The sequence below is a fragment of the Uloborus diversus genome, chromosome 4, assembly GCF_026930045.1.
Source record: "Uloborus diversus isolate 005 chromosome 4, Udiv.v.3.1, whole genome shotgun sequence".
Taxonomy (NCBI): Eukaryota; Metazoa; Arthropoda; class Arachnida; order Araneae; family Uloboridae; genus Uloborus; species Uloborus diversus.
Window position 1 is genome coordinate 9,868,795 of NC_072734.1, and position 16,471 is coordinate 9,885,265.

Genomic DNA, 16,471 nt, shown 5'->3' on the forward strand with positions numbered 1-16,471 from the left:
TTAAACCATGCGCTTCCTAAATTGGAGCGTAACAGTAAATGATATAATAACTTGCATTTGAACTGTGAAGTCTTTTTAAAAGATTTGCAATAGAATTTTCTTTGCTTTGGGCTAACTTGGCGCAGTGTTGATGGACCTCTAATAGCATTTCATACACTAAACCAAGCTTTGCACTTCATCTCTATGGAAAATATTGCAATACCAGTTGCTTTCTGCGGTTTTTTGCTCCTTCCTTTACGACATTTTCTGTTCTGTGTCCTATTTCTGTGGCGATGACGTTAGAACGTTTGCCGAAATAAGTTTCCTTTTTGTGCTTTCCATCTTTTATACAAAGGTAATATGTGTGCCACGTTAACAAAATCATCAATAGAATTGACGATCATAACTTGAGGAGAACTAACCACTGATTCATCGGAACTTGTATTGATTTTATCCGTACATTGTTCTTGTGCAACTTGAACAGCTGACACCGAACATGTAGCATATTTACTTTGGTAGTCTCATCTGGACTACAAACTTCTGACTCGGTTGCTGCAAAGTCGCTGTCATTAAACACAATTGTACTAACAGGTCAAACTTCTGCTCTAGAGTATCCATTCACAGAATATTGGCCATGCTTGCTGTTTGTCCATTAGAATCACCAAACAGTTCTCTTATTTTTTATTGAGTAATGGACCTCATTGGATGCTCTCGCATTCACGTATCACAGGTTCGATTGAAATATGTGGACAGAGACTTGAAAAAGGCCACGTCTAAGGGCTGTAAAGGATGCTTAGTGTGTGCTGGAACAGGAAACATTAAACGGTTATCGTTAGCCAAGTTTATAGCATAGCCCCATATCACCATTCTTACAGACAGCTAAGGCTCTTTCCATTATTTTTCCCGCCTATGAACCAAATTTCCCCTTTCAGAGATCTAAAAACAAAAATGATAGAAATTAACTTAGCTTGTAATTAATAAAGAAATCAGTTAAAAAAAGTTAACGAGCACAAATTTCAGTCAAATTAAAAAATAAGAAGAAATTTTACAAAAAAAAAAGAAAGAAATTGAAGCTTCTGGCTAAAAAGAGAAGAAGGAAAAAAAATGTATTTATGCAGTTGAAGCTTCTAAGCAACTTACTTAATAAAAACCAGTGTTAATGCTTTAATAAGCCTTAATTTATATTTTAAGTAATCCTAAATGCGCATTTAAATGTCACCACTAAATTACTTTCTTTAAAAAATTAAAAACTTCGTTGGACTTTCATGTTCTCAAAATAGACTACCAGTCTTTGTAATTAATAATATAACGAGGTAACAAGTAACGCGAGACACCACAAACTTCATTCAAATTGAAAAACTATATTTAACGAAACTGAAATTGAAGCTTATTGGATAAACGCCTAGTTTATGGTTGGCAGGTTCTACAAAGTGTGCTTGAAAAAAACAAAAAGTCAAAATTAATTTCCTGAATTAGTGTTAAAATATATCTCAAAACAATCCTAACTACGTTATAAAGTTACACTAATCACTTATTTTATAACGTGATAAGCAAAAAGGCTTGCTTAATTACATATTCTTAAATTGGACCACTGGTCCGAAATAGGAAAATGTTTTCGGTCCAATAAAGGAAAACACGTCATTTTTTATTCTTTTATTTATACCTTGCCAACAAATTTCCCAATCGTGCATGTAAATACATTTCTGTAATATCCATTAAATACTGCTTATAATACTATTGAAGCAATTTTCTCAGTTCACAAATTTTAGTATTATTCTACTAGATATAAGAGTTCTAAAATAAGATCGAACACGTTTTCAGCACAAATTACATTGTAACTCAAGCTATGCAGATCGAAATGTGACGAAACTTCATCTTTAAAGGTTTCAGACACAAATCTTTGTATTTTCACCGGTAGAATGTAGCACAGAACTCTACGCTAGATTTTAAGCCCCCGATCCAATTTAAGCAGTGGTCCAATATAGGCGGTGTTCCCCTACGTATCAAATGTGTTAAATTTAGGTTCAAAAGTTTCGGCGATGCTTTCAACTTTACAAACTTTTTTTCCTTGTCCATGAAGTAGTGTTAATAAAAATTAAGAATGTTGATGCAATCGAACCTCACTAATACGGAATGATAGGGAGATACAGGTTGTCCGAATTAATGAAATAACGGATGAAACAAAAAAAAAACTATAAGTTGAGCCAAGGTACAAAGACAAAGCAAAAATTTGCCTTTTGGATTCAACATAATGAAATCTTAAAAGAGGAACTTTTTATAATTAAGTAAACTTAATAATATTGAAACTCCTTTTTTACAGATACGAGAAATGAGGCATGAAAATATCAACCCTTTCATTGGAGCTTGTGTCGATCCTCCCAACGTGTGCATCCTCACTTTGTTCTGTGCCAGAGGAAGCCTTGAAGTAAGTGCCAATAGCCTATAAAGAATGAATAAATTCTTTATATACCTCTTCATAAATAATGCCGATCAATTAAATGGAGGAAAAGACTACACTAAAGAAAAAGCCGACGCAAAAGTCAGAACTACTATGAATAAGATTACTTTCAAGTGTTAAGATAACGGAGTAGTACTTGATTTTTAGGGTCGCCACGATAACCAGCCAAACCACGGAAAAAGAACAACCAAAAGTAGCCAAACGATGGGCACAAACTGCAGATTAAAAAGCCAGTACTTTCAAGAACTTTCCAGGACTCTCCACGACAAAAATCAAGGATGCTTTTCAGATGTAACAAATGTGGCCAAATTAAATAAAATTTACATTACAAGTCAAAGCGTCAGAACAAAACATGAAAAAATAGATGAAATCTAAGTAAGCCACATTTAAATTGATACATGTTTTTAGCAGTAAAATAGATTCTTGTATTGCAAGTATAACTTTTATTTATTCCTATCGATTCTAAAGATGAAATTTTAATTATATTTAATACTGATAAATCAGCATATTTCATTGAAAAACGAATTAAAGTTTAGTTACATTTCTGTACATAAAGCAAATCTAGTTTTGCTACTTTGACAAAAAGTAGCACATCGAGGGGTCCTACTTTGTACCCCTAGGTGCAGTAAAGAAGCACCCCTCTTTTTTTTTTTTTTTTGAAGGAGCTATTTTCGTCACACGTTTTACTATACCAATCACTTCACGTGCTTAGTTCTGGGGGAATAAGAAAAATCAACGACTTTCTAGATGTCTTTGCACATTATCCAAATTTTAATGGACTTTCAGGACCTTGAAAAAAAAATGATATTCAAAAGATTTTCAAAGTTTTCAAGGTTGCATGCGTACCCTGATGAGTAACAACAAACATCTTCACTTTGAACTTCTATTTGCCATGACGAACCCCTTGAGTAGTTCTAAATTGAGGATATTGTGCTGTTTTTTAAAGCTCCTCCTGCAAATTTCATTCAGTTTAAATTGTTTGCAGACGCAAACAACGAAATCAAAATCAAGTTTTGTTAAGGCTGAAACTACCGTTCTCTATACTTTCTCTGTGTCGTTGGTCAACGCAATAGTCTTATAGAGTTCCTAAACTCATAAAAATATGTAATGTTTTGTTCTTCTAGGATGTCTTGAAAAATGGTGATTTACATCTGGACACAATGTTTATTGCATCTCTTGTGGCAGATTTAGTAAAAGTAAGTTTTAAACTTTACTACTGTTTTTATCGTGTGTTTTACATTTTTTTGATTCGGCATACAATGTCGAACAGAGGTATTTAAGTTCAAGATTCTGATCTGATCAAATTTATAATACATTGTAGAAAACTAATGTCTTTTTTTCCTCAAAAAAAAAAAAAAAAGCTGTCGTTTAACAAGCATTTTATGCAATTATTTCTTTTCAATTTTGTGAGTTTTAAAAATTCTCGATGCTGACAGCAATTAAATCAGTATTGATTTCTGTTGTGAATAAATTCTTAATAGTATATGAAGATCATGTTTTGGCTTATTTAGTTGTAAAGCATTTCAAATAGTTTTATCATGCTTCCCAGCAAATGTAATTATAAATACTTTTATGAAGTTTTAGTTAAGGAGCTCGCATTCGAGAAATTCATTTACTTTTATTATTCACTAGAAGTACCCGAACGGCTTTGCCCGTAGTAGAATATTGAAAGGTCATTTGGTTCGCCCGCATATTTATAGTTAACGTCTACTATGCGTTAGGTATTTTTTAAAAAATCTCTTCATATTTTTGGAAGATTTGAAAACTTAACGTGTAGCTTAACAAATAACAGAAACCAGCAAAAGCCTTAGAAATATTTCAAAAGAAGAAGAGAGTTTCTCTTCCTTGCTTTGCTTAAAACGCAAGCAAAATAAATTTTTCCAAAATTAAACACTATCGAAAGAAGGTAGTATTTCAATCCTCATATAAATAATAGCCGATGATCGAGTAACGCCCGTGTTTCAACAATGAAACTTGCGCCACGCCATGATAATTTGATAATCTGTTTTGCAATGTTTAACATGCAGGGAAAGGCTTTATTGTGACAAGGCTGAACTCGATCCGGTAACTTAACTGTTTTACTGTGTCACTTCAGGTGAATGAAGAAACGGAAAAGTGACTATGAACGCTACCTACTGGAGTTTATGATTAATTCACTAGAATTAGGATTAAAATTTCAACTATCAAAATATCACCAAACAATTAATTACTTCATTGAAATGTAGAAGAAGAGAAGCAATTTTCACTGGTCATACCTTGACGGGTGACTTTCTAGTATTTTCATAATTTACTGAACGCAATTCCATAAACACTAGGAAAATAAAAGCAGACGACTTTTCCTTAGCAGTTAAAATATTTTAATTTAAACCCTTTTCAATAAAAGAAATGGGTTGATCTCCAAAATAAGCACGTTTTTAAAAATGTCTGAAACAAAACAAAAAAGTAGCGAAACAATCAAAGAGAGTAAAAGACGTAAACATGGTAACATACAAATTTAATTCCCGCTTCGGAAATATTTTACATTTATCTTGAATTTTGGATTTCTCGAGCTTAATCATTTAGAATCGTTTGGTTACTTAAGATATGCCTTGGATGTCAGTTTTCTCTAAACGATTCTTACAGTTTTCCTAATACTCGTAGCAACTTCAAACAAACTTCATCTTAAGCAGAAAATTCCAAGCTTTCAAATGACCTACAACTTATGTGAAAGAAAGATTTCTCCCCAATATTATCAAATTTATGTGAAAAATGGATATATATATATATATATATATATCCTTTTACAATTCATTATACTCATAGTTTGGAAGAAGATCTAATTTAAAAAGTTGTTTGTCAAATGAAGTAAAAACGTTTAAAATTCATAGTACTTACGTGGAAGAAGGCGTCAATAAGGAATCAATCAGCAAATCTCGAACTTTTTTCTTTTTTGTTTTTACAGCAATGCTAAAGTGATAAATGTTGCTTTAGTTCGAAGAACATTTTTTACTTAAGTTGAGGCATTATTCACGTCTTGAACCAGAATAACTACAAGATTTTCTCTAATCTTGAAATGACGCTAAGATTTTAAGATTTCTAAAAGATCTAAAAAACATCTTTGCATGCTAAGAAACCCAGAGCAACGACTGTAATATCTGGTTATTTTTTTGAGCAAATAATATTCTTTTTTTTTCTTTCTTTCAGGGCATGATTTACATTCATGAAAGTGACATTCAGTCCCATGGCAACCTCAAGTCTTCCAACTGTGTCATTGACAGCCGGTGGATGTTGAAAGTCACTGACTTCGGGTTGCACGAGTTCCGGGCCAATCAAGATCCACCCAAAGATGTTCAGGAGAGCCGTGATAAGTGTGAGAATCTTTTAAGACTTTGTGTTATTTCTTATTGATAAATACCAAAAACATGTAATGGGATCGTTTCCAAAATTTTAAAAGTATTTTTTTCTGAAAGAGCATGCTTAAGAACATAGGATCTGACCATTTTTAAAATAATTTCTTTAAGTTTAATATTTTTAAAAAATTACTTAAATCGGTGCTCTTTCATCGTTTAACGCTTCTGCCGATGACATCACAAAAGATGAAATGCTATTCTGTGTTGCCATTCACAGATCAAAATATTTAATTCGCATCTTTACTCACGCTTATTGGCAACGATGTGGTTGGTAGCAAGCGTAGAGCGCAATTTTAATTTGCTGCTTGATTATCATAACGTGGAAACGTAGTAGAAAGTTGCGGCAAAGTGCATCATTTGTGACGTCATCAAGACCACGCCTTGTTTGAAAAATCGGACATTTAAAAAAATTAATTAAAAAAAAACTGTTGAGAAAATGAAAGTATTTTCTGGGTCCATGTTATTATTTTTTTCTCATTCTATCCATTTCAATGACTAAAAGTAGTACTTAGTGACTAAAAAGTTAGTGACTGAAGGAAACCACCCCATTATGTAAAAATGCTGCTAAATTGGTGTCTTTATGAGTCCCACTAATCGCAATTTAGACACTTTTTTGTTTTACCAGAAGCAGGCCCTTTTTTTGTATAAACAAAGTATAACCAGCTCATGACTTCTAAATTGAAAGATTTCTGTTTATTCGCGATTTACGGTTCTTGTTGTTTTCAAATGTGGAGGTATTTTTTCTTTTCGCTATTAGTAGTTTTCAGTTCCACGAGAGTGATGGGATCGGAATGATATCGAGAAATGACGCCACCGTTCATCTTCATCTCGACGATTTAGACACGAGCCTGGCGGAGAGGGGAATTTTTTCCAGTTTTTCGGTTCGAAAGTACACCTTTTCAGGCCTAAGGATGAAACGAGTATTCAGGGTGAGATTAAAATATTGGGAAGATCTATGCCAGATACTTTTTTTTTTTTTTTTTTTGGACCTCCTGTATTCAAACTTTTAACTTTAAACCATATGCTAAAACAATTTTAGCCATAGACTAAAGTACCATTTGGGGTGCCTAAATATTGGGGGCTCTAGTCCACAGCCTAATTGGCCAAAACAGTAAGCAGGCCCTGCGAGTATGTGCCCATAAGTACCTTTTTTGGAGGGGGGGGGACGCAGGATCCTCCAATAAACCAAACCCGAGCCCGATGTGTGACCAGCTATTAACGTTATACTTTTTCTTTAATTTTATTAAAAAGCTTTATTACTGCGTTCCCCCTTGCAGCATATTAGTTTTAAAGCAGAAAATTTCTCCAAAATATCGTTCTAGCCCAAATGCTCTTAAATTTGTAAAAACCGTATAATTCCTCATATTAGGACGTTGTTTCAGACGAATTAAAATGACGTGTTGAAAAACGTGTTGAAAATAGGTGACCATTATTATTCATCGAGATTTGTTTGCTCAAACAAGTCAAAAGAAATTTTTTTTAATGTTTGTAAAACTTAATTTTATAAAAAATAAAACCACACAACGCTTTTTGATTATTTAAAATTTTAGTTTTGAAACTTTGTTTTGTTAAGTTATATTTTAAAAGCCATTACTTTCAAAACACTTTGAAATTAATGTTTTCGTGAGTTTTAAATATGAGTTAAATAGTGATAGGTATTACTGAAACCTTTATTCCACGTGAATGTTTCAACGATCTACATTACTTTTAATGAATTGAAGTTAAATGTTGCTCATTTGTATTCCTCTTGATATTTTAAAATTAAATGATCAATTACTCAAACAGCAAAACAAATACGATGACGTTTATGATTGAAAGAAATATTGAACGCAAGATATATCAGTTTCGTCTTAATCAGGAAATTCTGATATATCAAGACGAAACTGATGTATCTGATATATCAAGACAAAACTGATATATCAGTTTCGTCTTAATCAGGAAATTCTGATATATAAAGACGAAACTGATATATCTGATATATCAAGACGAAACTGATATATCTGATATATCAAGACGAAACTGATATATCTGATATATCAAGACGAAACTGATATATCTGAAATATCAAGACGAAACTGATATACCTGATATATCAAGTCGAAACTGATATATCTGATATATCAAGACGAAACTGATATGTCTGATATATCAAGACGAAACTGATATATCTGGTATATCAAGGCGAAACTGATCTATCAGTTTCGTCTTAATCAGGAAATTCTGATATATCAAGACGAAATTGATGTATCTCATGTATGAAGACGAAACTGAAACCTCAGCAGCCTCAAACACATGTAATGGTTTCGGCGGTTCTTATGCTGACACTGAATTTTTTTTTTTTTTTTTTCGTTCACGCGTTTTCTTCCTTCTACATTTGATTTTAAGAGAACCTTTACCTATTTTTTCGCTGCCAATGCGAGACAGTCGGTGGTTGTTTTTACATGTATAACAATAAAGCAGTACGAAATACAAACTAGTAGAAAGGGCAAACTATTGGTTTAATAAAATAGTATAAATACATTTATGCATAATTTATTGCCTATGTCACTCAGTAAGAACGCACTTTTCATGTAGTGAAAGAATTTTTCAAATAAGTTCAATGGTTCCGGAGATTACCTCAAACATATAAACACACGAAAATCCGCTCTCTTTATAATATTAGTATAGATTATAAACTGGATATTTTGGCTGCCCATGCAATTTTTAGGTACATATGCGCGTGCGGACGGGACGAAGAAACCATTCATCATTCATTCGGGGGTGAGTAAAATAGAATTTTGGGACGAAATTTGTCAGAACTCTTTTTTTTTTTTTTTTTGAGCAATCACTATTGCTTATTGTTCTCATTTGACCGTCTTTGATGTCCGGTTCCTTTTTCAGCTTGGACCAGGAGCCTCTGCAGCACCACCGCCCACCGACCTCTGCAGGCGCGGCTCCTCCGGTCCTGAGCAATCCGCTTCTCCTAGTCGAAGGCGTCGATGTCCTACACACACGCACGCTCGCACACTCACACATATACACACATATAAACTAACCCACGCCTACGTGCACACACACAGGTATAGGCACACACATAATCCTACACACACACACAACTATACACACATAACCGCTCAGGAGGAGGGGTAGGCTTGAGGGGGCAGGAACCGTTTCTAGAAACAATAGCTCCAATGAGTAGGGTTCCTGTCGCAACTCGTGATTGCGAAAAACATAATTTAAATTCAAAATTTCAGAATTCAAATTCATTTTCTTTTCTTTTTTAATTTTGCAGTGTACGGGATTGGAACAGAACGATCTATGCGTTGTAACTTTAGATCGGAGCGGTTTAGCGCTGCATATCAAGAGAAATATGAAGTGGTCTAAAGTTGTCACCACCATTTGCAAACTTTATAACACTATATAAAACATTCCCCCTCCCTTTGTATATAATTTAGATTTTTTTTTTCGATTATAATCAGTTCTTTACTTTGTCAAAGGAAATGAAAAGTTTTCATTCCGCTGCGAAAGCTACAGTATGCTTTACATGGTTATGGTTGAATTTGTTGCAATATTTTATTTTGTTATATGGTTTCTATTTAGCTGTTCTGTGGCGTGCTCCGGAACTGCTCAGAAGCTTGAATCCACCGCCAAGAGGTTCCCAAAAAGGAGATGTATACGCGTTTGGAATCATTCTATTCGAAATCATGGGCAGAAAAGGACCTTGGGGAAAACCAGAACCTAGCCTCAAATGTAAGACTCGGCTTCTCTTTGTCTCTTGAGCTTAAAAATGAAAAAAAAAATGTGTAATAGACTATTACCCTTCTTATCACTATTTTTTGCTTTACGTAATAAATATATTTATGTATTTTTTATTCCTATATTTGTTTGAACTTTAACTTTTAGGTTCTTCCTCTGCATTACTGCATTTTACTCCAGAATTAAAAAATCGTAATGAGCGTACATTGAATTTTCCAAGATTGTGACTGAAACAATGTTTTAACGTGCTTTTATTTTCTGCTACCTAAAACTACAAAAACTAGTCATTCAGGATAGCTTTGATTGCCAATTTCTCTATTTTTATAGTTCCCCTCTCATATTTTGTGTTATTTGCATCTTTTGGTATAAAACTGAAGAAAAACTCCTAAAGTATTCTATAGCTTTTCTGTATTAAGAAATTTTAATTACAAAACACCATTTAAAACAATATATAACCCGGGTTCAACGTTAACCTACTTAGAAATACAAAATTTACGAACATTTTGAAGCTGTGGGAGCAAAACAAAAACGTTTTTTTTTTTCGGAGGGCTTGATTATTTTACTTTTTAGGCTTTTTCATAGATATTAAATACGTAGTTTTCGCGCTAGAAATTGTACACACATATGATCTGCTTTCAAAACGCAGTTTTGTCTCTATTTTTGGTCTCGTTCGATGTGTGATCAGAGAGGAAAGGAAAGATTTATGAGCAACTAAAGTCATGGATCGTATTTTACTTAAGACATTTATCTGTTCATTATAAGAAATATAGTGTTTGAATAACCTTACATTGGACCCTCTACCGAGATAAAAGTACAGGGTGATTCAAAAAGAATGATAGGGTTTCAAACGTGTATAATTCTTTTAAATAAATATTACAAAACGGAAACTTTTTTACTTCCTTACGATGTTCTAAAGATTTTCTCTGGACCATTTTCTTGACGTCTGAACAATGGCACACTTTTGCTCAAACCCCTGCCATACGTTCTTCAAGATTTGTAAGTAAGGAGGGTGGGAACAGAGTATCCTTCGTATGTCCCCACAGGAAAAAAATCTCATGGTGTTAGGTCTGGTGACTAGGATTGGGGGGGGGGATAATGATGTGCTAAATTTAAGTGCTGACTAACTGAATGATAAATTACCTGTGGGACACATACGGTTACACGCAGACACATTCGGACCAAAAATCCAATACCGGTGTTCTGTATTTTTAAAACGTGGTACCGGAATACCGTTATCAATACCGGTATTTGAAATTTCTCAAAAAATGCTTGAAATACATTGTTTTGTTGCCACATTTCATAACTTTGGACAAAAATTCTATTATTAATGAAAAAGTACTGTGAACAAATGTAAAATGAAGGAGCAAATATCAGATAAAAAATCATCATAAGAAATGTTACGTCATGATAAATAATAGTAAAAAACATAATGCATCTATTGAGTTGTCTCCAATCCTGAACACATTTTGTGCTCAACTTTTCAAATCTCTCTCTCTCTCTCTCTCTCTCTCTCTTCGAATTCACGCAGGTTGGTCCCGCTATTACCTCCTCTAATTGTCTAGAAGTCCTTTGTGTTCAAATAATTCAGTCTCTTGCGTGTTATTTTTGGAAAAATCCTTTTCTGTGTGAGTTTCTTTTGTACATCATCATCACACACGAGGGTCTCCTGTTCCTATCACAGTAGTGACTTGCCCAGATAAGGACCCACGGGAAGTTGCAACCGTTTTTATTTAATTCCGAAGTAACAGAATAGAGAATTTAGAAAACAGTAACAGAATACGGAATACAAATAACGTAATACAGAATACAAATAATAGAATACAGAATTTTGAACATTTTAAAATTTTAATATAAAATATAAAATATAATAAATATAACATAAATAACAATTTGTCAATACACTATGAAATGAATACCAGGAAAAAGGGCCTACGTGGTACTTTGGAATAGAAATCCTTCTTAAGACAATAATTTAAAATTTTCATTCATTCTCCGCGTGCTGTGTGGGTGAGTGATTGCTTGTCTAATTCTTTGCTGTCTTGAGATATTTGTGGGACATCTTAAATGCAGGCGATCTGTCAGTGTACAATCGAATAAATAATGATATGCATCACCCACCCCACCACACACGCAGAGTGGTGATTCTATGAGATCAAAACGATTTAGTTTCTTTTGTACAGTAAAACCTGTCTGCAACGATACTGTTGGGACCAAAAAAATATTGTTATAGACAGTTTGATTATTTATGCTGAAATTTTGCTCAGACTAAAGAAAATATCGCTATATACAGGTTTATTGTTATAGACAGCATTGTTATGCACAGGTTTCACTGTATTGTATATATTATAAATTATATTTTTTCTTTAGATTTAGAGCTAGTTGTAATTTCCTTCCGAAAGACGATACTTTTCCAATATTAACATCATTTTCTCCTGAGCATTAGAGGTTTGTGTTTGATTTTTTATTATTAGGACTTTGGTTTTTAATTTACGATGAACTTGACTAAATTTGATCTTGTTAGTCGCTCTTATTTGTTTTCGCGTTCTTTTAAAAACTCTTTACGATTGTAATTATGTATTCATTTGAAAATATATTTCAAATGATTATACCTAACCTCTATGCAGATTTTCAAGGCACTTTATAATTTCTAAACATTAGGTATCTTGCTAAGTATAAAGAGAGACATGACAAAAAACCAATACCGGTAACAACAAATTACCATTTGCTTTACTAACAAGAAAAGGTTTTTTGCCGAAATTCAGTACAGTTGAGACAAATATTTTTAAAAAATATCAAAAACTATCATTAAGTATTACTGTAATTGATGGTTGGAATAAATTATTCATAGAACAAATACATTCGAAATCACACTCGAAATTAACTTTCACAAGAAGGAAAGTGAGTGATCAGGGAAATAGAAAAAATATAGTGCACAAAAACGCACAAAAAGTACGGTTCAACTCACCAGCTAGCAATGACAATATAATTTTGCAATCTTTCCGCTACTTTTGTTTAATGATATTCTATTAGTTCGTGCTTTTAAAGCCAAAATTTTGCATTAATAGATTGATTTTGTTTCTGTATCATGGAAGCAGAAATGTATATTTCAAATATAAGTAGATATTTAATAAGTTAAATTGAAAATTCTTTAATTGAAACTTTTTTGTATTTTCAGCTAATACCGAAATTACTGGTATTTTGCCTCAGCAAATACAGGTATTACGAAATTGCAAATTAGCTCGAAATACCGGTATTCGGCATACCGGTACTGCAATCACTAGTGGTAGCGAGTTGAAATTTTTAAATTCGCTCTTTCATTCATGATCTCAAAGAGAGCTGTATGTTCAATATATTACACCCTCGTTTATATGCCCCTCGTTTATCCAAATATCCGGTTTACCTGGATAAAATTTCCAGAGTTAGAAAAATATTCACTTAAATAATAATTTTAAATTATGATAGCAAGAACGGAACTATAATTACGACGAAAATTCGATTTTTATTTTGATTCAAAGTACAACTCTCACATAAGTGGTAAAATAAGTTATGGTAAACTAACAAACAGCATGGCGTACTTGGAACGTCAGTCCGACTCCACTGCAGCCAAGCTATAAATGAAAAAGTGTTTGTGAGAAACGATCCTATCTATGCAATTTTGTTGCAAAGTATTGTTTTTTGCTACAATAAAAGATAAGCTTGCTTGTTTAAGAATGTGTTTTGCTTTCAACCCACATTACCCGGATTATTCAGATTTTCGTTTATCCGCATTGACTTCGGTCCTAGTTAGTCCGGATAAACAAGCTTGTACTGTATACAGTCGACTCCTGCTACAACGCGATCCTACTTACGCAAAATGGCTATAACGCTATTTTTTCAACAGTAAAGAATTTTTGAGCTAGCTCGAATTCCTCGCCCGCAACATGAAAATGTTCGGAAGGGAGCCTCGGTGTGTAAGTTTTTTTCGTGAATGGGGCCTTCATCCCTTTAGCATCACTGAGAGCAGAAGTACCCACGCCGTACTAGTCTTTTATCGCTTATACAAATAACTACTTCTCATTTTCCACTGTTTTTTTTTCATTCTAAATGCAAAAGTTAACGAAATATAACCACACCTAAGTGCGCTGCTTCATCTAAAGTTGGTGAGATAGAAAGAAAAAGAGAACATTTCTGACAATTAAAGAAAGGGTAAAGCTTCTCGAAAAGCTGAAGCTGAACCAAAAAATGCTTCGAAGGGTAGCACAACAATTAGGTATAACGGTAATAAGTGAATCTTCCATACGTACAATTAAAAGTCAAGAAAAAGAAATCCCTAAAAGTTCACCGAGTAATAGTATTCAAGCAAAATGCAAAAATTATGAAAATGGAAGCTGCTCTTTATTGCAAATTAAAGAAACCAGGAAGAGGGGTAATGCCATAGATGAAAACTTTATAAAAGAACCAATGAAGCAACTGTATTTAAAAATATATTAGAATAACGGTTTGATCACGCAGCATATATCATCATCATTTTCACTTTTTTACAAATATCATTACTGAATCAATTGTACAGTACAACTATAGGGCATGGGGCATTCCATGGTATTTTCGACATTATGTAAAGTCCGTAACGTGACCTTTTTTTGCCATAACTGTTTAATTTACCGTTTGATTTGCAAATTATTTTAATTTGAGCTGGTGTGTTGGTAGGAAAAGATCAAAATAAAATAATATGCTAATCAAACAGTAAATTAAAAAGTTATGGCAAAAAAGGTCACGTTACGGACTCTACATTAATGTCAAAAATACCGTGGAATGCCCCGCATTTGTTTTCCTTACTACATGCTATACGTACGGTACTGGTTTATTTTATGTCTTTCTTTCCCATTGATCACTGTTTTTGTGCATCATAGCAGTATTTTATGTTGAATAAAACGGTTTTTTTTTTAAAAATACAAATAAAAATTCAGTTTTTTATGTAAGAAACAGTAATGTGTATAGTTAAGAAAAGGTTTTTAACTGTTTAAGGTGGTGTTTACAAGTGTCTAAAATGATTGGTTATGTTTATAAAAGTTTTTACACATACCCTTTTCCACAACGCGAAATTTCGACTTACGCGAGAGGTCTTGGAACGCATCCCTCGCGTAAGTCGAGACTCGACTGTACTCCGAAATCGGTGTTCTTATGAAACCCCGCTATTATTTTTGCATCCTCCTATACTTTTAATGTTGCGCTTTAGTTAACATTACTCAGAAAAAAATTCGTATAGATTGCCTATAACGCAAAAAAATAATTGTCTCGAGTACTTTCTTCATTTACTGAAAATTTTCATCTCTCGGCTCACTTTAATCATTTCCAGTGGCATTAAATGATTTCTTTTTTCTTTATTTATTTGAGATGTGGAAGAACGTGTTGCTAATCCCCACCTGTACGATGGTGAATTGTTTCGACCGCCATCTTGCAAGCTGGACTGTCCAGACTACATAAAGCAGTGCATGGAAGAGTGCTGGAAGGAAGATCCGGACGACCGACCGGATTTCAAGTTTATTAAGGTCAAGTTGAGGGTACTTCACTCAGGACTGTAAGTAGCTCGAAGGGTATTTCTTTCTGTGAAAGTGACACATTCACCGATATATAATACTATAAATAACTTAATTGCTTGTACTGTTTGACCACGGATTGTATGTAATTTGGCAATGTGCCAAGAAAAGACGATTCCATCTGAAGGAATGTAGCAGGAGAGAAGGGAAAATAACGATGGAATTTTGATGCACGCGTTTTATAATGTCACTAGTGCCTTATTCATTAATCGCATTCTCAAAAATAATATAAGGGGAAACAAAAATAGTTACCATGGAAACAACAAAAAGAAAATAAAATATTTTCATTTCGTTCAGGAACGTAAAAGCAAAATGGTAAGCTCAAAACTTTGTTGTGAATAAATAAATCAATTAATTTTTGCTATGAGAATATAGTTCGAATATACTTTAGACTTAGAAAATGTTGTTGTCACCAGATTTTCATTTTTACAAAACTAAGGCTAAATAATAGAAAGGCAAAAATGTACAACTGAAACAAACCAACTAACACCCCTATAAACTAATAGATACGTCCATTTCCTCCTATGAACCGGATATTAGCTTTTCCATGTAATCGATAGTCTGACAGTAGTTTAATCATTTTAATTTTTTGCTTTAAATGAGCTACTTTCATTTGATTGTATATTTTATTTTATTTAAATGAGTTTCCCTAATAAAATATTTTACATTTAATTACTTTCTTTCACATCTTTTTTTCAATTTTAATTTATTTATTTTAACATTTTGGTTACTCAAATTTACTTTATTTTTAGTTACTATATCTCAACTGCTTCCTCTCCGGTACAACACGTAACATTTAAACGTTTTATAAACGTTTTAAAATGGTTTTCCCGCCGTCGAAAACCACTTTAAAACGTTTATGAAACGAAGTGTGCTCAACCTGGGTTGATAGAATTGATTAAGTTACCATAAATTTTCAAGTTTTGAGTAGCTTTAATTTAGCTACCCCGCTGTTTTAAATTTTACTTGAATGTATTGGCTTCAATAAGTTACTTTTAATCTATTGTGATTTAAGGGCTTTTTAAATGCATTCAGCTGCGTAAAGTTTTACTTACTTTAGCTTAGTTAATCAGTTGTTAACCGACTTCCAAAAAGGAGGTTATGATTTCGTCTTGCGGCTTTTTATGTATGTTTTCATATTACTTGAAGAATACTGGACAGATTTGAAAAATTCTTTTTTTGTTTGGAAGGGTTATACTTTCCAGATGGTCCCATGTTAATTTTGTCTGGATCTGATGAGGGGTCTCGGAGAAATCTAAGAAACTTTAAATTTCATATGTTGTGGCTACGTAGAACAACATTCCTCACTACGCTCTACGTCACTCGCAGGTCAC

General features: G+C 33.3%; 1 protein-coding gene across 1 annotated transcript in view; it reads left to right on the top strand.

The window, feature by feature from the left end:
* Positions 1 to 16,471, top strand: part of LOC129219812 (guanylate cyclase 32E-like) — a 123,034-nt gene that overhangs the window by 75,446 nt on the left and 31,117 nt on the right. Inside the window, exons 12-16 of the mRNA XM_054854117.1 lie at positions 2,300 to 2,404; positions 3,562 to 3,633; positions 5,621 to 5,786; positions 9,406 to 9,555; positions 14,935 to 15,118. Coding sequence (XP_054710092.1) covers positions 2,300 to 2,404; positions 3,562 to 3,633; positions 5,621 to 5,786; positions 9,406 to 9,555; positions 14,935 to 15,118 — 677 coding nt within the window. The remainder of the gene's footprint in view (positions 1 to 2,299; positions 2,405 to 3,561; positions 3,634 to 5,620; positions 5,787 to 9,405; positions 9,556 to 14,934; positions 15,119 to 16,471) is intronic.